The 22,921-nt window shown below is 39.3% G+C and overlaps 2 protein-coding genes across 3 annotated transcripts in view; both read right to left on the minus strand.

Annotated features, from left to right (window-relative positions):
* Positions 1-10,158, minus strand: part of CCDC168 (coiled-coil domain containing 168) — a 35,349-nt gene extending 25,191 nt beyond the window's left edge. Inside the window, exons 1-3 of the mRNA XM_040267277.1 lie at positions 9,925-10,158; positions 9,720-9,759; positions 9,564-9,597 (exon numbers count right to left, since the gene is read on the minus strand). Coding sequence (XP_040123211.1) covers positions 9,564-9,597; positions 9,720-9,759; positions 9,925-10,158 — 308 coding nt within the window. The remainder of the gene's footprint in view (positions 1-9,563; positions 9,598-9,719; positions 9,760-9,924) is intronic.
* A 4,906-nt stretch (positions 10,159-15,064) lies between these two features.
* Positions 15,065-22,019, minus strand: TEX30 (testis expressed 30). Of its 2 annotated transcripts, XM_040267427.1 has the most exons (6): positions 21,896-22,019; positions 18,776-18,849; positions 18,062-18,292; positions 17,119-17,170; positions 16,400-16,605; positions 15,065-15,754 (listed from the first exon to the last, which is right to left on the minus strand). In XM_040267427.1, the coding sequence occupies exons 2-6, from the start codon at positions 18,788-18,790 to the stop codon at positions 15,581-15,583; spliced, it is 678 nt and encodes a 225-aa protein (XP_040123361.1). In that variant the 5' UTR covers positions 18,791-18,849; positions 21,896-22,019; the 3' UTR covers positions 15,065-15,580. The 2 variants fall into 2 exon arrangements, with proteins under 2 accessions (XP_040123361.1, XP_040123362.1); XM_040267428.1 differs by lacking the exon at positions 18,776-18,849 and having other exon boundaries at positions 21,896-22,002.
* Between the last annotated feature and the right edge of the window lie 902 nt (positions 22,020-22,921).

Raw genomic sequence — 22,921 nt, forward strand, 5'->3', positions numbered from 1 at the left:
GGAAATCCAATATAGTATATGAAAACATAGTTAAATGTAGAGATAAGTTGGGAAGTCATTATCCACATTACAAAAAAATTCATTACCTAGTTGCATTCATTCAATAAATCAATCCACTGACAAACTGAAGTAAGTTATTTTCATATTTAGGAGAATGAGGGATTTTTCCCCACAAAAATCTGTCCCAAAGTCTACTTTTGACTGTCTATTTTGACAAAGTTGCAGATTAAGATTATATCCTTTTACAAGAATATCAGTTTCTGTTCCCTGTATGACAGTTTTGACAAGAATGAAAACATCTGTATGGAAATTTAAGAGGTACAACAGAACAATGCCCAATGCCATAAACTATAGCTTTCTATAAGTCCTAATTATTTAACAGCTGTTTGTTTTTGATCAAGAGAAAAGCCTACATTTTAGAGTAATGCTTCTTAATATAATTTTGGTTAAAATAATTATCACGAAAGAGGGCGACAGAAGATGAAGATGGTTGAATGGCATCACCAATTCAATGGACATGAACTTGGGCAAGCTCTGGGAGATGGTAAGGGACAGGGAGGCCTGGTGTGCTGCAGTCCATGGGCTCACAAAGAGTTGGACACGAATTGGTGACTGGATAACAACAAGAATGGTCACAGAGGGCTTCCCAGGTGGCTCAGAGGTAAAGAATCCACCTGCAAATGCAGGAGATTCAGGTTGGCTCCCTGGGTCAGGAAGAGCCCCTGGAGAAGGGAATGGCAATTCAGTATTCTTGCCTGGAGAATTCCATGAACAGAGGAGCCTGGCGGGCTACAGTCCACAGGGTTGCAAAGAGTTGGACATGACTTAGTGACTAAAGAGCAGCAGCAAATGATCATGGAAGTGGACCCTCCAGCATCCTTTCTACCTCAAATGATTAGGCTTGGTCTAGCAATGCTCAGACCAACAGCATCAGCATCACTTTGATCCGAAATGCAAAATGATCATAAATGCAAAATGACCAGAAATGCAAAATCTCAGATCCCACCCTAGACTTCCTGAATCAGATGCCCTAGGTGTGGGGCCTGGAAATCTGAATTTTAACAAGCTCTCCAGGTGATTCTGATGCCCCTTAAGTTTTGTTTCACAGTTGTTATTGTTCAGTCACTAAGTCATGTCTGACTATTTGTTTCATGGTAAGGTACCCTAAAATCATAAACTGAAACTCTTATAAGCTAAGTCAGAAATTCTGGTGGCTGTCTTTCCAGGGAACACAGATTATCTTTCCCTTTACTGGAAGAATGACCCTAGTTTTAAATAACTCATCATCATGAACAAAGCCATGAAAGTGAAAGTGAAAGTGACGTCACTCAGTCGTGTCCGACTCTTTGCGACCCCACGGACTGTAGCCTAGCAGGCTCCTCTGTCCATGGGGTTTTCCAGGCAATAGTCCTGGAGTGGGTTGCCATTTCCTTCTCCAGGGGATCTTCCCAACCCAGGGATCGAACCCGGGTCTCCCAAATTGTAGACAGACGCTTTACGGTCTGAGCCGCCAGGGAAGTCCAGAGCCATGAAGCTAATAAATAAAATCATCAACATATACCCCCATCACACAAATAGTTTTTCTACATGTTTACTTATACAGGAAAATCTCATTGATTTGGATTCTGCTAATTATTAATAGAATTTGGAGTATTTTAGACTGAACTATTGATTATGTTTTTTCACAGGGAGCACAAAATTATTAGGTGGATGTTTAAAATACATTAAGTATTTTTCAAGTTCTCTCTACTGTCAGGAGAAGCTATTAATGTCTAATATACAGGCTGTATACACATTTTTGTTACTTAGTGTGGTAGTCAGTTTTGTGTGTCAACTTGCCTGGGCTGAGGAATGCCCAGACAGCTGGTAAAACACATTTCTGAGCGCCTGTGAGGATGCTTCAGGAAGAGATTCACATTCAAATCAGCAGCCTGAAGATATAGAAGATATGCCCTCCCCAGTTGGCTGGGCATCATCTAATCCACTGAGGGCTCAAATAGAACAAAGAAGAGCAAACTCCCCATCTCTTCTTGATCTGGGATGTCCATCTTTTCACCCTCAGACATCAGAGCTCCTGATTCTTGGGTCTTTGGGCTCGGAGACCATCCAGCACTGCACAACTCCCTGCCATCGCAGGACTTCTGCCTTGGGCTGAATCATACCACTTGCTTTTTGGGTCTCCAGTTTTTATTTGGTAGATCAGGGGACTTTTCTCAGCCTCTATAACCATGCAAGCCAATTCCTATAAAACTCCTTTTATCTCTCTCTCTCTCTTTTTTGCATTTCTCTGCAGAACCCTGACTGATACACCTACCCATCATCTTTAGTATCATGTCACCTTTGGTATCACCATCTGTCCTTATGACTAAAGCAAAATTATGGCTTGGAGTAATAATCATGGATGCAGACTCTTCAACATCCATTCTACCTCAAGGGTTTATGGTAAATCTAACATAGTAATCTCATTTCCAAGTAATTGAATAAGGAATGGGTATGAACTAATCCCAGTATAAGACAAAGACATTTAACAACTTCGGGGAAAAGTTGCCTTGTTCCTAAGAAAGACACAGAAAGAACTGGCCTCTTACATCCTCTGGACATTGCTGGTCTGATTTGGAAACTCTTGGTGGCCATCTTTCTATTTACCTCAGGGTAAAACCAACACCCCAACCAGGCAGAGGGACGGGCTCCCCTGGTGGGCCAGTGGTTAAGAATCCACCTTCCAGTGCAGGGGACATGGGTTCAATCCCTGGCTGGGGAACTAAGATCCCACATGCTGTGGGGCAAGTAAGCCCACATACCACAACTAGAGAAACCTGTGCACCACAGTGAGGACTAAGACCCAACACATCCCCAAACAAATAAATATTTATAAATAAATAAATACAAATAGAACAACCACATTACATGAATAAAGCCCCTTTACACCTGACAACCCAAAGAAATTAGACTGAAGTCAAGTAATCTTCAGGTTTGTACTCCACACAGCTACTAGTGATTCAGCTGAAACACAAAACTGTCACTCCTATGCTCAACCACCTTCAGTGGTTCCTCACTACCTACAGAATAAGCTCCAAGCTTTTCACATGGCATACAGAGTTTGTATAGTCAAAGCTATGGTCTTTCTAGTAGTCATATACAGATGTAAGAGTTGGACCATAAAGAAGGCTGAGCACCAAAGAATTAAGGCTTACGAATTGTGGTGTTGGAGAAGACTCCTGAGAGTCACTTGACAGCAAGGTGATGAAATCAGTCAATCCTAAAGGAAATCAACCCTGAATATGCATTGGAAGAACTGATGCTGAAGCTTCAATACTTTGGCCACCTGATGCAAAGAGCTGAGTCATTGGAAAAGACCCTGATGCTGGTAAAGACTGAGGGCAGGAGAAGTGGAAGACAGAGGATGAGATGGTTGGATGGCATCACTGACTCAATGGACATGAGTCTGAGCAAACTCCAGGAGATGGTGAAGGACAGGGAAGCCTGGTGTGCTGTAGTCTATGGGGTTGCAGAGTTGGACATGACTGAGCGACTGAACAACAACAATGAGAGAAAGTCCTTTATTATCTGATTCCTGCCTGTTTTTTCACATTCATCACCCACAACTCCCCGGCCCATCCTCACCATTCCAGCAACCCTGAAATAATCATAATTTCGTGTACATACCCTGCAGTTTCTTATTTCCTTGCCTCTGTTCATGGCCTATAAGGCCTTCTTTATTCTCCCAACCAGTGTCTTTTTCTGACTAATTTCCACCTACCTTTTAAAGTTCAGCTCCAGTATAACCTTCTCCATGAAGCCATTCTCAACGCCCCCTAAGCTGGTGTAGGTGTCTCCTAAAATGTTCTCCTAGATTTCTGATTATTGTGTTACCATACTACAAGAAATCATCCTTTTATGCATAGAAATGAATGAAAATGAAAACACAACAACCCAAAACCTATGGGACTCAGTAAAAGCAGTGCTAAGGGGAAGGTTCATAGCAATACAAGCTTACCTCAAGAAATAAGAAAAAGTCAAATAAATAACCTAACTCTACACCTAAAGCAACTAGAAAAGGAAGAATTGGAGAACCCCAGGGTTAGTAGAAGGAAAGGAATCATAAAAATTAAGGCAGAAATAAATCCAAAAGAAACAAAAGAGACCATAGCAAAAATCAACAAAGCTAAAAGCTTTGTTAAAAGCTGTTTATATTCTTTGAGAAGATAAATAAAATAGACAAACCATTAGCCAGACTCATCAAGAAACAAAGGGAGAAGGATCAAATCAACAAAAATAGAAATGAAAATGGAGAAATCACAACAGACAACACAGAAAAACAAAGGATCATAAGAGACTACTATCAGCAATTATATGCCAATAAAATGGACAACTTAGAAGAAATGGACAAATTCTTAGAAAAGTATAACTTTCCAAAACTGAACCAGGAAGAAATACAAAATCTTAACAGATCCATCACAAGCACAGAAATTGAAACTGTAATCAGAAATCTTCCAGCAAACAAAAGCCCAGGACCAGATGGCTTCACAGCTGAATTCTACCAGAAATTTAGAGAAGAGCTAACACCTATCCTACTCAAACTCTTCCAGAAAATTGCAGAGTAAGGTAAACTGCCAAACTCATTCTATGAGGCCACCGTCACCCTAATACCAAAATCAGACAAAGATGCCACAAAAAAATAAAACTACAGGCCAATATCACTGATGACTGTTGATGCAAAAATCCTTAACAAAATCCTAGCAAACAGAATCCAACAACATGTTAAAAAGATCATACATCATGACCAAGTGGGCTTTATCCCAGGGTTGCAAGGATTCTTCAATATCCACAAATCAATCAATGTAATACACCACATTAACAAATTGAAAGATAAAAACCATATGATTATTTCAACAGATACAGAGAAAGTCTTTGACAAAATTCAACATCCATTTATGATAAAAACCCTCCAGAAAGGAGGCATAGAAGGAACATACCTCAACATAATAAAAGCTATATATGACAAACCCACAGCTAATATTATCCTCAATGCTGAAAACTTGAAAGCATTTCCTCTAAAGTCAGGAACAAGACAAGGGTGCCCACTCTCACCACTATTATTCAACATAGTTTTGGAAGTTTTAGCCACAGTAATCAGAGAAGAAAAATAAAAGGAATCCAGATTGGAAAAGAAGAAGTAAAACTCTCATTGTTTGCAGATGACATGATCCTCTACATAGAAAACCCTAAAGACTCCACCAGAAAATTACTAGAGCTAATCAATGAACATAGTAATGTTGCAGGATATAAAATTAACACACAGAAAATCCCTTGCATTCCTATACACTAACAATGAGAAAACAGAAAGAGAAATTAAGGAAACAATTCCATTCACCATCGCAACTAAAAGAATAAAATACTTAGGAATAAATCTACCTAAAGAAACAAAAGACCTATATATAGAAAACTATAAAACACTAATGAAAGAAATCAAAGATGACACAAATAGATGGAGAAATATACCATGTTGATGGATTGGAAGACTCAATATAGTGTAAATGAGTATACTATCCAAAGCAATCTATAGATTCAGTGCAATCCCTATCAAGCTACCAATGGTATTTTTCACAGAACTAGAACAAATAATTTCACAATTTGTATGGAAATACAAAAAACCTTGAATAGCCAAAGCAATCTTGAGAAAGAAGAATGGAACTGGAAGAATCAACTTGCCTGACTTCAGGCTCTACTACAAAGCTACAGTCAACAAGACAGTATTGTACCAGCACAAAGACAGAAATATAGATCAATGGAACAAAACAGAAAGCTCAGAGATAAATCCACGCACCTATGGATACCTTATCTTTGACAAAGGAGGCAAGAATGTACAATGGAGAAAAGACAATCTGTTTAACAAGTGGCACTGGGAAAACTGGCCAACCACTTGTATAAGAATGAAACTAGAATACTTTCCAACACCATACACAAAAATAAACTCAAAATGGATTAAAGATCTAAATGTAAGACCAGAAACTATAAAACTCCCAGAGAAAAACATAGGCAAAACACTCTCCAACATAAATCACAGCAGGATCCTCTATGACACCTCCCAGAGTAATGGAAATAAAGCAAAAATAAACAAATGGGACCTAATTAAACTTAAAAGCTTCAGCACAACAAAGGAAACTATAAGCAAGGTGAAAAGACACCCTTCAGAATGGGAGAAAATAATAGCTAGCAAACAAAGCAACTGACAAGAATTAATCTCAAAAATACACAAGCAGCTCTGCAGCTCAATTCCAGTAAAGTAAATGACCCAATCAAAAAATGGGCCAAAGAACTAAATAGACATTTCTCCAAAGAAGACATACAGATGGCTAACAAACACATGAAAAGATGCTCAACATCACTCATTATAAGAGAAATGCAAATCAAGACCACAATGAGGTACCATCTCACGCCGGTCAGAATGGCTGCTATCCAAAAGTCTATAAACAATAAATGCTGGAGAGGGTGTGGAGAAAAGGGAACCCTCTTACACTGTTGGTGGGAATGCAAACTAGTACAGCCACTATGGAGAACAGTATGGAGATTTCTTAAAAAACTAGAAATAGAACTGCCATATGATCCAGCAATCCCACTGCTGGGCCTACACACCAAGGAAACCAGAATTGAAAGAGACACATGTACCCCGATGTTCATCGCAGCACTGTTTATAATAGCCAGGACATGGAAGCAACTTAGATGTCCATCAGCAGATGAATGGATAAGAAAGCTGTGGTACATATACACAATGGAATATTACTCAGCCATTAAAAATAATACATTTGAATCAGTTCTAATGAGGTGGATGAAACTGGAGCCTATTATACAGAGTGAAGTAAGTCAGAAAGAAAAACACCAATACAGTATACTAATGCATATATATGGAATTTAGAAAGATAGTAACAATGACCCTATATGCAAAATAGCAAAAGATACACAGATGTATAGAACAGTCTTTTGGACTCTATGGGAGAAGGCAAGGGTGGGATGATTTGAGAGAATAGTATTGAAATATGCATATTATGTGAAACAGATCGCCAGTCCAGGTTCGATGCATGAGACAGGGTGCTCAGGGCTGGTGTCCTGGGATGACCCTGAGGGATGGGATGGGGAGGGAGATGGGAGAGGGGTTCAGGATGGGGAACAGATGTACACTCATGGCTGATTCATGTCAATGTATGGCAAAAACCACTACAATATTGTAAAGTAATTAGCCTCCAATTAAAATAAATAAAAACAAAACAAACAAAATCATCCTTTATGAATATGTCTCCTTCCCAAGAATATAAGCGTCTTGAGAAGAGATACTATCTTATTATTTGTGCATGCATGCTCAGTCACTCAGCCGTGACCAACTCTCTGTGACCCCATGGACAAATGAGGAAAATAAAGCTTAAAGGTTAAGTGGCTTGTTTACCTACCATGACCTCTCTCTTCAATGCAAATGAAGAAGTAATAATGACCAGTTCTGATAATTCAGTTGAAAAATATTTATTTAGCACCTCTCATAGCCTGCCAGGCTCCTCTGTCCCTGGGGTTTTCCCAGCAAGAATACTGGAGTGGGTGGTCACTACCTCCTCCAGGGCTTATTATTTGAATACCACTGTAAAATACAAGGTCCATTGTATAGGGATATCTAATGGTTACTGAATGGATTTTGATGAAAACAATTAAGATGTTGATAGCAACAAGAGTAGCAATGTCAGTATTTAATCTCTAGCACTCATGTATCCTCAGGATGCAGGATGAATTCTGATTGTATAAACTCCTTTCATGGCACTCTTGAAGAACCTAGCTCAGGGTCTTCTGGGTTCACAGTAGGTGCTAAATGAATACTTTTTCAGTTGAATTATCAGAACTTGTCATTATTACTTCTTTGTACTGGAGAGAGAGGTTGGGGTAGAGAAAGAAGCAAGCCACTTAACCTCTAAGCTTTATTTTCCTCATTTGTAAAAACAGGAATGATGCTGTGGCGACCTAAACGGGAAGGAAATCCAAAGGAGAGGGGACATATGTATGTGTATGATTCACTGATTCACTCTGCTGTACAGCAGAAACTGACACAACATTATAAGGCAACTATGTGCATGCTCGGTTGCTTCAGTCACGACTAACTCTGTGCAACCCTGGACTGTAACCCGCCAGGTTCCTCTTTCCATGGAATTCTCCAGGTAAGAACACTGGAGTTGGTAGCCATTTCCTTCTCCAGATTCCCAACCCAGGGATCAAACCTGGGTCTCCTGCATTACAGGTGGATGCATTACCATCTGAGCCACCAGGGAAGCCCCAATATATACATTTTATACATATATGTATACGTACATATGCTGAAACAAATTAAAAAAAAACCCAGTAATGATACTACCTACTTGGAAGGATAATTTAAACAATATATAAAAAGCCATTAATACAGTTTGGAATAGAGCAATCATTCAAAAATCAAAGTTAAAAAACAGAACTACCATATGACCCACCAACTCCACTCCTGGGCATATACCCAGAGAACACCATAATTCAAAAAGATACATGAACCCCAGTGTTCACGGCAGCACTGTGTACAATAGCCGTAACATGGAAGCAATCTAAATGTCCATCGACACAGGAATGGATAAAGATGTGGTACATGTATACAGTGGACTATTACTCAATCATTAAAAGGAATGAAATTGTGACATTTGCAGAGATGTAGCAGCAGCAGCAGATGGACCTAGCGGAGAAGGCGATGGCGCCCCACTCCAGTCCTCTCGCCTGGAAAATCCCATGGACGGGGGAGCCTGGCGGGCTGCAGTCCATGGGGTCGCTAAGAGTCGGACACGACTGAGCGACTTCACTTCACTTTTCACTTTCATGCATTGGAGAAGGAAACGGCAACCCACTCCAGTGTTCTTGCCTGGAGAATCCCAGGGACAGGGGAGCCTGGTGGGCTGCCGTTGATGGGGTCACACAGAGTCAGACATGACTGAAGCGACTTAGCAGCAGCAGCAGATGGACCTAGAGACTGCCATACAGAGTGAAGTTAGAAAGAGAAAAACAAATACTGAATATATCACTTATATGTGGAATCTAGAAAAATGATACAGATAAACTTATCCACAAAGTGGATAAGATGTAGAGAACAAATGTATGGATACCAAGGGGGAAAGAAGGGATGGGATGAACTGGGAGATTGGGACTGACCTATATACACTGCTATGTATAAAACAGATAACTAAAGAGAGCCTAGTGTAGAGCACAGGTAACTACTCAGTGCTCAGTGGTGACCTAAAGGGGAAAGAAATCCAAAAAGAGGGGAGATATATATATATGTATATATAAAACTCATTCACTTTGCTGTACAGTAGAACTAACATAACTTTGTAAAGCAACTATACTCCAATAAAAATCAATTAAAAAAACAAAAATCAAAGTTAGACTGAATTATGATGTTGAACTGCTGTTATACTCTATACAAATGGGAAAACTTTTTTCAGTAGTTCAGATGTAATTTTGAATAGAACAAAACCAATCCGTTTCATCTAATTTCAAAATATATCATTTACCTTGCTTCTGAGGATGAAAGAGCTGACCAATTGTCTAGAGAGAAATAGGAATAAAAAAAAGTCAGAGTATCAATGGGAGAAGTTCAGACTGAACAAGTTTTATATTAAAATATGAAATTGTATTGAACTGAACTAATAAAATTGTAGGATACTTACCAAGTTTCATGCTTGTCAGGCAACTCCCATTGTCTTCTTTCTGTCAAGGGAGACAATAAAATGTTCAGTTCAGTTGCTCAGTAGTGTCCGACTCTTTGCGACCCGTTAGAGTAATCCAAATACCAAAGTTACACAATTTTATAAGTTATTCTTCTGTGTTATTTTGAAAAATATTGGACAAGGAAATCAAGCATTTTTTTCTTACCTTGTGGATATCTGACTTATCCTTTTCTGAAGGAAGTTCAGGCTTCTTCTGAAAGGACATACAAATCTTAAAGAGTATGATCTCAAAAATAATTCCCAGGAAAATTATAAAGAAGATTGCCATCCAATTATTTTGAGAAGTCCAGGACTCTAGAAGTTCCCATAATGTCAAAAATGTATCATTTCCCAATCCACCTTGCACCACTTTTTTAAAAAAATAAAATTGCTTTGACATTGTTATGTAATATATGAAATAGATGGATCTCTTCATTCCAAAGCCCTTGATTCTGGATGCCCCAAAACACAACAAGGTGGTATGCCCATCTCATAACCATATGCAATGTTCTGCCAGGAAAAAATGCCCAGTACTGCCCAGTGCCTTGTTAAGTAGTGTTGACTGCTCTGGGTCTAAGTGAGGTACGTGTCATAGTGGGTATTTAACTGAGCTCATATCAACTTACTTGAGCAATAATGAAAGTTCACTGGTGAGACAAGTATGATGCTATCTGTAGTTTATTTAAATTAAAATAAAAAATAATCCTCCATTAATTTCATACAACCCCCCCCCACAATTCTATAAATAATTCCTTAGCCACATTTGGGTTATAACTATACTGTAATTTTTAAAAATGCAGAACAAATTTGAATTGGACAAAACCATTTTCTTTTACAACCAGGAAGTGTATTTTATATTTCCTTGTGATCAGGAAACCAAGAATGTAGGGTGGGAAGATTTAGCATTAAAACACACACACACACACAAACTACACACACATACACACAAACTAGATGCCGCAGTTTAATTTGAACTTCAGATAAATACCAAATAATTTTTTAGTATGTCTCATTGTCTCTGCAGGACAGATAATAGCTTGTCTCTTGGGGGCCAGCCTGATGTTTTCTTAAAATAGAACACCTCATTTTATATTTCTTTTTGTCAGAGGTGTCTGTCAGCAATGTTCCTCTTCAATAATCTACTGCAATGTTGAAAACCAAAGTTAGATTTGGTGGGTTCTGGAATGGTCTCCTGGTGAATTTCCTCTTTACTCTGTTTCTGGTGATACCAAGGAACTTGATACCAAGGAACTTGGTATGCTTGATGATGTCAGAATTAGGATGGGGCAGAGCCAAAGTCTTAAGAGTCGTAAGTATACAAAACAATAGGGACTTAGTGAAAATATTTAACACTACCTTGGATTTAGAGCACTTTCCTTTGGAAGATGTGCTGAATTAATACTTCCATTGTCTTCATTTGTTCAAGGTGGGCTGAAGAAAGAAGTATAGTTATTTACACCAGAGTTTATTGTTCAGGTTTTCTCTGTTGCATAACTTTGAGTGCAAGAAAGATTTCTTGAGTTCTTACTAACCTAGAGTATTAGAGAGATGGAGATCAACGACACATCCTAGAAGCTTATGATCTTAATTTAGGTTTAACTGTGACCTTGGGGTTTGTCTTTGCAAACATATGTCTCACTGGGATGCATGGTATAGGAATTCCTTAGTTCTAGAAGAAACAATTCCTCTAGGCATTTCTAGGGTAAAATACACCCTACTCTCTGACTCCCCTTCCATATATACAAACAGGGTGATTTTATTCTGCTGGGTTTTGCCATATTTAATGCAGCTAATGAAGTACTCAACTTCTCTTGACCAACGGCAAGAGAAATTAAATTCATTTAATGTTTACTACCTTAAAGGGGATTCAACATTTTAACACGAAGAAACTCTCTAGTTCGTTCCTAAGATCTTTTAAGTGATGACACTGAACCCGTTAATTAGTATACCACTAATATCTACCACTCCTGCTAATGCTTAAGTTTGCATAGAGGTAAAGAAAAGTCTCCGCTTCCAGGGCTTTGTTGTTCAGTTCAGTTCAGTTGCTCAGTTGTGTCTGACTCTTTGTGACCCCATAAACCGTAGCATGCCAGGCCTCCCTGTCCATCACCAACTCCTGGAGTCCACCCAAACCCATGTCCATTGAGTCGGTGATGCCATCCAACCATCTTATCCTCTGTCATCCCCTTCTCTTCCTGCCTTCAACCTTTCCCAACATCAGGATCTTTTCCAATGAGTCGGTTCTTTGCATCAGGTGGCTGAAGTATTGGAGTTTGTTTCAGCATCAGTCCTTCCAATGAATATTCAGGACTGATTTCCTTTACGATTGACTGGTTGGATCTCCTGGGAGTCCAAGGGACTCTCAAGAGTCTTCTCCAAGACCACAGTTCAAAAGCATCAATTCTTCAGCACTCAGCTTTCTTTATAGTCCAATTCTCACATCCATACATGACTACTGGAAAAACCATAGCTTTGACTAGACAGACTTTGTTGGCAAAGTAATGTCTCTGCTTTTGAATATGCTGTCTAGGTTGATCACAGCTTTTCTTCCAAGGAGCAAGTGTCTTTTAATTTCATGGCTGCAGTCACCATCTGCAGTGATTTTGGAGCCCCCAAAATAAAGTGTCACTGTTTCCATTGTTTCCCCATCTATTTGCCATGAAATGATTGGACCAGATGCCACGATCTTAGTTTTCTGAATGTTGAGCTTTAAGCCAACTTTTTTCCTCTCCTCTTTCACTTTCAGCAAGAGGCTCTTTAGTTCTTCTTTGCTTTCTGCTGTAAGGGTGGTGTCATCTGTGTATTGGAGGTTATTGATATTTCTCCCAGCAATCTGGATTCCAGCTTGTGCTTCATCCAGCCCAGCATTTTGCATGATGTACTCTGCATATAAGCTAAATAAGCAGGGTGACAATATACAGCCTTGATGTACTCCTTTCCCTATTTGGAACCAGTCTGTTGTTCCATGTCCAGTTTTAACTGTTGCTTCTTGCCCTGCATACAGACTTTTCAGGAGGCAGGTCAGGTGATCTGGTATTACCATCTCTTTAAGATTTTCCCCCAGTTTGTTGTGATCCACACAAAGGCTTTGGCGTAGTCAATAAAGCAGATGTTTTTCTGGAACTCTTGCTTTTTCGATGATCCAATGGATGTTGGCAATTTGATCTCTGGTTCCTCTCCCTTTTCTAAATTCAGTTTGAGCATCTGGAAGTTCATGGTTCATGTACTGTTGAAGCCTTGCTTGGAGAATTTTGAGCATTACTTCTTGAGAGAAGATATGTGGCTTCCAAGGAGATACTTGGTTGGGGTAATTCAAGAAAAGCTATGAAGTGGCAAAGAGAACTTAAGGGCCTTAAAGGATGAGAAGGATTGGTAGCAGACAAAGACTAACAAAAAAGTTTCAGGAAAAAAAGGCAGAAAGACTTTGTTCCAAAACTTTGTGCAGTGAATTTAGCTGGAGTACTATGTATAGGTTCAGAGTATGGGGGAAAGAAAATAAGGTTATAATTTTGGTAGAGCCTATTGTGGAGGGCCTTGAACTAAGGTCTTTAACCTTAACAATCACCTTTGGAGATCCACCAACAGTTTCTGGGTTAAAGGTGTTAAATGGTTTACTGGTACAAGGAGACAATAGTAAAATGAATTAGGCTACTGTAACTATACAGATGTGAATTGATAAGGGCCTGGCTTGTAAACCATGCAGTGTTAACAAAATGGGGGTAGAATCAGACTTTGATACTGAAAACATAGGATTTGGTAACTAAAAGGAAAGCAAATGGATTCAGGGGTAGTGTAGAAAAGCTAATGTGAAGGAGAAAGTACTTAAAGATAAATCTCAAGGCTGGTTTGTCAAGGACAAGGTTCTCAACCTAGGAATTACTGACATTTCGGACCAGTAACTTCTTTGCAGTGGTTGGTTGTCCTGTGCCCGGTAGGATGTTAGTAGAATCCCTTTCTTGTAAGGTGCCAGGAGCACTCCACCCCAGTCATGACAACCAAAAATGCAGTTATGTGGTCCCCACCCATGGTACACAGTTCTCCAATGACAAGCTGTTTCATCAATCTGGAGCAGTTTCTTACGGGTAACTCAGGGCAAGCTGAGTTGTGCTGTCGTGTGTGACTCATTGCGACCCTATGGACTGTAGCCCACCAGGCTCCTCTGTCCATGGGATTCTCCAGGCAAGAATACTGGAGTGGGTTGCCATTTCCTTCTCCAGGGGATCTTCCCAACCCAGGGATTGAACATGCATCTCCTGCATTGGCAGGTGAATTCTTTACTGCTGAGCCACCTGGGAAGCCCAACTCAGGTCAGGGGAAAACCAACTTTAAATGAACTTCTATATTATCCTTATATTTGCAGTATTATCTTTGAATGGTCATCCATATTATGCCTATAGTTTAGTGTGCAAACTTTATTATGACTACAAAGCCTGGTTAGTAACCTTTCAAATCTATTTCTTCATTGTACTTTTATACTGTAGTCTGCATTCTAGTAAGTTTTCCTTTGTATTTTCTTTCTATAGTTTCACTCCTGGTTTACAATATTATTTGCCAATTGATTTACACATAATAGATCATTATTATATTTGTCAGCTCTGGTTAAGTATTTTTTATGTTAATATTTTGATCAACCTTGTTTTAAAAGTATTAATTATACACTATTTTTAAAAATTAAGGCATCATTCAAGAAATTCAGTCAAAAAGTAACTATTATACACTGAGTGACATGGAAATTTTGATTTTGTAATAGTACATTTGATTCTAATATTCACATTATATCTAATATACACATTAGATAGTTATCTAGATTTTTGTTCTTTATGCACTATTTAGAAAAGTTAAAATCCATTGACTTCATCAGGGCAGGAGAAACAGGGACCTGAAAACTCTGAAAGTGTCCTAGGCTGCCCTGGCTGTCGGAACGGCCTAACCTGAGGTCAGTAGGGAACTCAGGGAGTTAATTTCCTACTGTAGAGAAACCACTGCTCACTACAAACTTATACTATAGATCATCAGCCTCATCACATTTTTTGCATTCTTTATAGGAAATATAGAAACTAAAATTTTCATATCTAATACCATTCAAGCCTAGTCCAAGTGATACCTGCACTTCTCAAAGCAAAATTAAGAGCCCTAACTCTGTCTAGATACTACAGATGTTAGTTCCACTATTTACTCATTTCATTCTCTCCTTAATCAGAGAGCTTTAGACATCAAGTTCCCCTACTATATTAAACTCCAAATGTTTACTCATTGTTGTAAACCTAATGAAGCTTTTTCTGTAACAGACCTTCAGTAAACATTTATTCAATAAAAGTTGTTACTTTATTCTAAAAACAATGTGCAGAGTCCTCATATTTGAAAATGTATCTTCATCTGTCCCTTGAGATTTAACAAAACATTAGGTGACTTAGATGTATACATTGTATAAAACTGACTACATTTACTAAAGCATTGTTTTTCCTTCATAAAGAGGACACTGCTCTGCACAATTAAGAGCACTTTCTGAGCTACACAGCAATAAGACAAAAGTTCTGTTGTTACAAAATTCAACATTTAATTTTTCAAAACTTATTAAATAAATTATATTTAGACCACCTTCAATATTTGTACATCATCTTTATACAACTATAACAGTACTTTCAAGAGACATTTTATAAAGAACATTAATTTCACAATTAAAATGTGTTTTAAAAACGGGGGAACATGAAAGAACATTAAATTAGTCTGAAATATATCTCATAATGCCGAGAAGTATGCTCTTCTTTAACAAACTAACTGTATTTGTATTCAAAATAACATAGCCTTTAACTTATAGACAATTATTTCTTGTCCGTTTCAGTGATTTCCTGGATCCAAAACAAAATCTGTGTATTTATTTCTTTGAAAACATCATTTGTTGATCGTCCTTTCACTGCCATGGAATGATTTGCCTTCTCAATCCAGTGGATTTTATGAGGAGCTTGCATTTTCTGTGCCACTTTCTCCAACAAGTTCTAAAAGGAAAAAAGAAGATGATACTAGACTAATAGCCTATTGGTGTTTCATAAAGATTTACTCTCTCCTACCCCGCCTATACTTGGCATCCATTCACTAAATATTAAAACCTACTCTACAGATAACTTCTGAGGCAATGGATCATGCAAGAAGTAACAATACAGACTTCTTACATATAGTAACACCACAGAACAGATCAAGCATTCATTCTTGACAAGTCAAAAAATTCTTATAAAAAATATTTTTCCCAAGAAAATTATATATTCTGGGACACTAAAATTTAGTAATATGTACAAGTTACTTTTCTTCAAGGGTCAATTTTATAACAAATTTGAAGAATCTGATTAAATGTTGAAATGATAAAACAAATATACAGTCTAGTAATCCCAAATTCACAAGATTCAGATATTAATCCTTCATTTGCTAAGTAAGAGTTAATTCATTTATCACCTAATTACAAGGGTTGAATATTGTCAGTGTGCTCATAGTTTTAGGTTCCCCTCAGTAACAGGGTACCAAGGATACAAAAGCAGCATAGTAAAATCAGCATATTTTTAAAGAGACTGAATGTTGCAGGTAGCATCTTGTTCCCAAGATGTTTCTTTCATTCTCTTTCATTCACACAAACAGCAAGTCATAATCACCTTTTCACACATTTCATCTGCTGAGCCTGACACAAACAGTACAGGATCTTTTATACGAAAGAGATCTTCATCTCTAAGTTTATGCTGCTGTTTTGGATGGTGCAGTGGATAGGAAATACAAATGAGACCTCGAACAAAATCATCAGCATCATCAGGCTCAATATGACACAGTACAGAGGCAGCTGCTCTTGAGCCCATTGAACGACCTAAAATCAATTAAAATCAAGTTCAGTTTGAAATACAGACATTCACATAAAGTAGTAGTGATGACAATGGCAGATTTAATTTACTATGCATCCATCATATTGCTTATCTATACTTAACCAACCAACAGAAGGTGGCAATTAACAAGCCGCAATACCCACAGACTTGTGAAGAGCTAAAAACTGATCCTAAATCAAATCTTAAAAAAAAAGGAATAATTATTTATTGAAAGAATACTTAAAGAGGTAAAGACAAACCTTGTGAAGGGATCAGTTCAGAGGATGATTCAAGAATATAATAAAAGGAGACATCTTTGGGTTATAATACATGTGTATTTGGCTTAAATTCAATTTAAATATTAAAGTACCTTGATGTTATTATACCTGGAAGTGACTTACCAAAACAAAAAAAAATCCTTAACTCTATTCCTGTCATTAATTTTAATTCTTGATTACCTATTCCTGTATTAATGTGAGTAGATTTTAGAACAAGTATTCACAAGTATTGCAACTTACCTCCAAGGAAAACACCTGCAAGTTTGTATTCTCCTGAGGTCTTTAGGTAATTCTAGAAAAATCAACCAAAAAACCATCAATTCTTCTCCTATGAAATATTCCACTGGAAAAACCAACACATATTTCTCATCATTACTAAAGTGTACAAAAACTTTTACAAAGACAACCACAACATTTTAAGGGATTCTACTTGGAAGAGGTAACCAGTTCTTTGCTCTTCTGGTCATGCCTTCACCATCAAGTCATATATTGGGTAATACACGCAAATATGTGGGAAAAACAAAAACACTGTCTAAAAAATTCAAGTACTAAAACATTTTTAAAGAAAAAAATTTGGAGGGAAAAAAAAGAGCCAGTTAAAAGCTTCCAACTTCGATGGACACGAGTCTTGAGTGAACTCCGGGAGTTGGTGATGGACAGGGAGGCCTGGCGTGCTGCGATTCATGGGGTCGCAAAGAGTTGGATACGACTGAGCGACTGAACTGAAGGCAAAATCTGATAATGCTACAACTAACATCTGATTTAAAGCTCTGAAAAACTTAGCACGCTTGAAGTAATTTGGATTAAAAGAAATTTCGGGTTTCATCCAGGGATTTTAGTTTCCAACATGGAAATCATGCTATTTGTATACTCACAGCATATGAGGCTAACTGTCTAGAACTTCATATCCTTAAGTTATATAATTCCAAGGAGGAAATTACATCATAAGTAGATGCCTTGGCAGTATCATGGAGAAACAACTATGACGTGAGTACTCATCCCTATAGAAACTGATGGCAAAAAAGAGCAATCTGACCACTACCCAGCCTTCACACATTGTTGAGTTTCTAAGAATATTCATTAGTGTTTTTAAAATTAAACCAAATGACTAATAAAATTTGTCAATTTACTGTGCATTTAAAAAATAGAATTGTTTTAAGTAAATATAAAGAAATTTTCTTACCAAAACTGATTTATATGCCTTAATTCTATGTACAATATTAAGGCCTTTACAGGTAAATCTCAGGCAAAAAAACCCATGAGAGGCAAGATGGGATGCCAGTGATGTCAAATGAGGGAGATTCATATCTCCTGATGCTCCATGTGTAAGAATGACTCCATATGTTAAACTCTTGTTAGGTACCAAACAAACAGCATCTAGCAATTTATTTCCAAAAGGTATTTTTAATTTTACCTGGAATTGAAGAGAATAAAGGGATCAAAAATTACTTCCATGCCTATTCAGACAAATGAATAACTATATAGGTTTGTTCTGCAATACAAATGATTCAAATCACAGCCTCAAAATAAAAAGCAATATTAATAATAATTTATATTTAAGTACTTATTGTGTGTCAGATACTATCATAACTGCTTTTTATGTATTAACTCATTTAACCTTTCTAAGAATTCTGTGGTAAGTACTGTTACAGTTTCCATTTTAGAGATGAGAAAACTGAGGCACAGTATGTTATATCATGTGCCCAGGGTTATATATCCACTAGCCAAGATCCAAATTCAGGCAGTCTGCTCCAAAGTTCTCACTTCTAATCACTAATGCTATATTGTCTCTCACAGTACAAGCTGAAAATAAGAAAATTATTCTGGAGTCACATGACTACAAAAAGAAAAAAAAAAGGAATCCTGAAGATGCACAATGTATGAAAATATGTATTACCTCTGTATGACTCATTTTCACTGTTGAATAACAAACTGTAAGTGCATTACATCTGAGAAGCAAAGGACATCTCCCTGAAAAGAAGATTCTATTGTGAAAGGTGGGTTGGCAGACATGGATATGATACAAGAACTATTAATGAACGCATTTAGTAGCTAAAATAAAGACATTTATAACTACTTTAAGAACTGATATCTTTACATGTACATTATTTTCATTCCTATGGTCATTCAGAATTGGTTATAGGGCCAGAAGTGGGGCTGACAGATGTTATCTAAGATAAAGTCAATGTGATACCATAATATGCATTCTGTAAGAGGACTCATATCAAAGTTGGATGCTATATCTTGGTACATATAAATATGTATTTTTCCTAAGTATCTTTACTCTCAACTAACTATCTTCAACCTAATTTCACAGCACCTTTCTACTAACCCACCTCCTCCGTCTTTACTGGTCCCAATTCTTCCTTCTACCCTGCAATGGAAGCATTCATCCACATCCTTTGTCCTGAGACTGCAGAAACCTCCCAGTAGACAGAATGTATATCTCCACACTATTACCTTTGGGCTTGACTATGTGACTTGCTTTAAGCAAAAGATGTTTCAGTGCCACTTCTGAGCTGAAGCATGGCAAATTTTCCAGAAGTGCTCTTAAACTCTCACCTTCAGCCCCAAGAAGAGTATGCTTCACGTATTTTTGCTTTTTCAGCCTGGGTTCCACAATGAAGATACATGGAGCAGATCTGAACTCAAAACTGAAGTCTGGAGTCCAGCCTAGTCCAATCAACATCTAAACCACTAAAGAACCATGAAATGTCTACCTGAAGAATCAAGGGCATGAAATGCTGTGAGCCACTAAGATTTCAGGGTTGTTACACAGTATTCTTTCTTCTAGTAAGAGATCTTTTATTGTTCAGGATATGCTTAACATCAGGATCATTAATTTTTTTCCTATTAACATTTACTAATTTATTCACTGAATAACATGTTCAAAATGTACAAAAATATACAGTGAAAAGTCTCTCCCTAATTCCACTTCTGCCTTACCATCCAGATCTCTTCAAAGGCAATCAATATTCTGCTTATCTTTCAGGTATTTTATATACATATATACATACACACATCTTTTTATAAAACTAGTAATATATTTTTCTGAACCCCCTCCCCAACATACATCTTTGTGATTACTCTTTTTTATACAATGAGCTTATTTCACTGTTTTTTTTATGACTACAAAATATTCCAAAGGAGGGTTGTACAAAATTTATTTTACCAACCATCTATTAATGAAAATTGAGACTGTTTCCAATCTTTTGCTAAAGCAATATTGCAATGAGTGGCACTGTACTTAACATTATTTTACACGTGTGTAGACATATCTATAAATTCCTGTGCCAAAGGGTGTATTTATTTGCATTTAAGAAACATTTCATTTTTGAATAGGCAATATATGCACATGGTACATTATTTTAAAAGAATAAAATGTGTGAATAGTTAAGTCTCTTCACATTTTTCCCCCAGCCACGAAGTTCCTTTTCCTTCCAAGAAGCCATCACTGTGACTAATTTATTGTACAGATCCTTCCCTTTACGTGTATGTGTGTGTAGAATTCTCATACAGAGCCTGAAAGGTATTAGACCAGCTGCAAAGTTCTGGGATTTAAACTGGAGGAGGATGAAGGGCTTCAGCCTTCACTGTCTGTTTTCATAAATGTAGCCTCATAATTGTGCCTGGGGTCCCCAAGTTCAAAGATCCCGTTTTATGTTCTCAAGAGAAGAGCCTCCAGTCTCCTGGTGGGAGAGAAGCAGTATCCTACCAGTGTGAAACGGGGAAGGAGAGCTTGCTATCTAATTACTTCTCAGACAGACCTCACCCAAGTGGTCTTTATTTAAGCCATCCACATCCATCCCCAGCACCATTCATTGCCAGCTCCCAAAGTGTCCCGTGCTACCAGTTTCTGCACATTTTGAAGATTTTGTTTCTTATATATGTATATAATTGTACGACACTTGCTTTCTGGAGCCCAGTATTTTACTGCTATTGTTTCTTTCCCATTTTCTTCAGCTCTGTGGGTTTGTGTCTTTTTGAAAATCCCTTTACTGTACTTTCAGTGAGATTTCAGGGAGTAAAATTAGATACACGTCCTCAACCCACTCTCTTAAACTAGAATGCTCTACTATTCCTCGACAAGTAGGGTGTTCGTGGTTTTTTTTTTCTGGCAAACGCCACACTCTTGCGTGATGGACAGTCTGTCCTTGCCAACAGTGCACACACGTGCTGGACTATAGGGGCAATAGTGAGCCGGTACTAGGATCTAATTCCGACCTGCTCTAGCTAATAAATCTCAGGTTTAGCGGGTCAGAAGGGGCGGCGGGGTTGGAGCCTGGCTCCGCCTCAGTGTCTTCAAAGGCAGCAAACGCCACCAACTTCGGAGAGAGGCTGCGACGGTTCACCGTCTGGACCCGCGTGCCCACGCTTGTGGGCGTTTTCAAGAGTGATTTGTGTGACTACTGTCGTCAGGATGCGACAGAGACCACATCCGAAGCCGGATGATCGGATGCCACCGCCCCTTAACTTTCAGTTGGAAAAAAAACGTTCGGGCGTTATCCGCCTCGTCCGGGCGGAACGTTGGAAATCGCGAGGCAAACGCAACTGCAACTGTCAGACTTCAAGTTCTTCAGGGGGGTCGCGGGTCCGGGCTGCGTCGACAACAAGCGGAACAAGGGCAGAAACTCGAGGCCAGGCTTCCCGCGGTTGGGGACCCAAAGGCGCCCGAGGACCGTCCGATTCCGCCCGTCGGGGCTGCACGGTGGCCGCCGCGCGGGAGACCCTCCTCGCTCGGGGGCCGCCGGTGCCCGGCTCGCCCCGCCCGCACCGTCCCTTCTCGGAGCCTCCCGACCGGCCGGCCGAAGCCCTAGCGGCCGCGGCCCGCGGGACCTAACCGACGCCTCACGCCTCACGGAGCCTCCCAACAGCCCCTGAGGCGAAACGGCCGCGAGCCCGAACCGCCTCTGGAGGGACCGCGGAAAGCCCTCGGAAGCCGTTCCCAAGTAGCAGCCCCGACCGCTGCCGCCGCCGCCGCCGCCGCCACCGCCGCCGCCACAGCCGCCGCACTTACCAGGGACGGGAAAGTGGCCGGCAGCACCTAAGCATCCTCACTCCCTTCTGGGAGCGAACTACCACACTCGAAGGGACCGCCTCGCCGCGCCCGCCAGCGCGTCCCGCTACAGCGCAGGCGCGCGGAGGCCCCGCCCCCAGGCGCGCAAGCCGGCGCGCGGGGCACGCTGGGAGCGGGAGTTTTCCCGCCCCTGCCGCCGGTGCTGTGGCGGAGTCTGCTGCCCAATCCCAGGGGGCGCTGCCGGGCCGCCTCCCCTCGCTGCTCACCCCAGACTTCCTCTCTCAGGATCCTTCGGCGTCCCAGCCATTCCCTTCCAGCAGTTGCACCGGTCATAAAACTAAGACACCGCACGCCGCGTGATCAGAAGAAGAAGATTCCATCCATATTGTATCATATCTAATAGTACTTTGTTCCTTATAACTCGTTTCTTTTCATTGCTGAGTAGTATTCAATTTTACGGCTAAATCCACATTTTGTTTATCCATTCACTGGTGGATGGCTATTTGGATGGTTTCCACTGTTTGACTTGTTATAAAGAACAGTAATGCATCATTCAGAGAGAGAAGGCAGTGTGATGACAAACAGATTTGAAGATGCTGCGGGGCTGGCTGGGAAAATGAAGGGGCCACAAGACAAGAACCGTAAGAAACGCACTCCTGGGAGCCAGAAAAGGCATTCTGCCCTCAGAGCCTCAGGAAGCGACCAGCCCTCCAAATACATCGCCATTGTCCCAGAAACACTGATTCCTGACTCTCAAATCCAACCCTGAGATTGAATTCCTCTTGTTTTAAACCACTAAATTTGTGTTATTAATACTTTGTCACAGCAGCAATAGACACCAAAACTTCCATTTCAGGTAAATTTTGCATGTCGTTATTATTATTCTTTTCTTGATTTTTTTCAACCATTTAAAAATTTTAAAATCATCCTTTACTTGCAGGCTGTCCAAAAATAAGTGGTGGGCCAGATTTAGCCAAATATTAGCATGATTATTCCATCCATGGATTAAAATAATACATAATTGGA

Source organism: Oryx dammah, unplaced genomic scaffold, assembly GCF_014754425.2.
Source record: "Oryx dammah isolate SB20612 unplaced genomic scaffold, SCBI_Odam_1.1 HiC_scaffold_24, whole genome shotgun sequence".
NCBI classification, from domain to species: Eukaryota; Metazoa; Chordata; class Mammalia; order Artiodactyla; family Bovidae; genus Oryx; species Oryx dammah.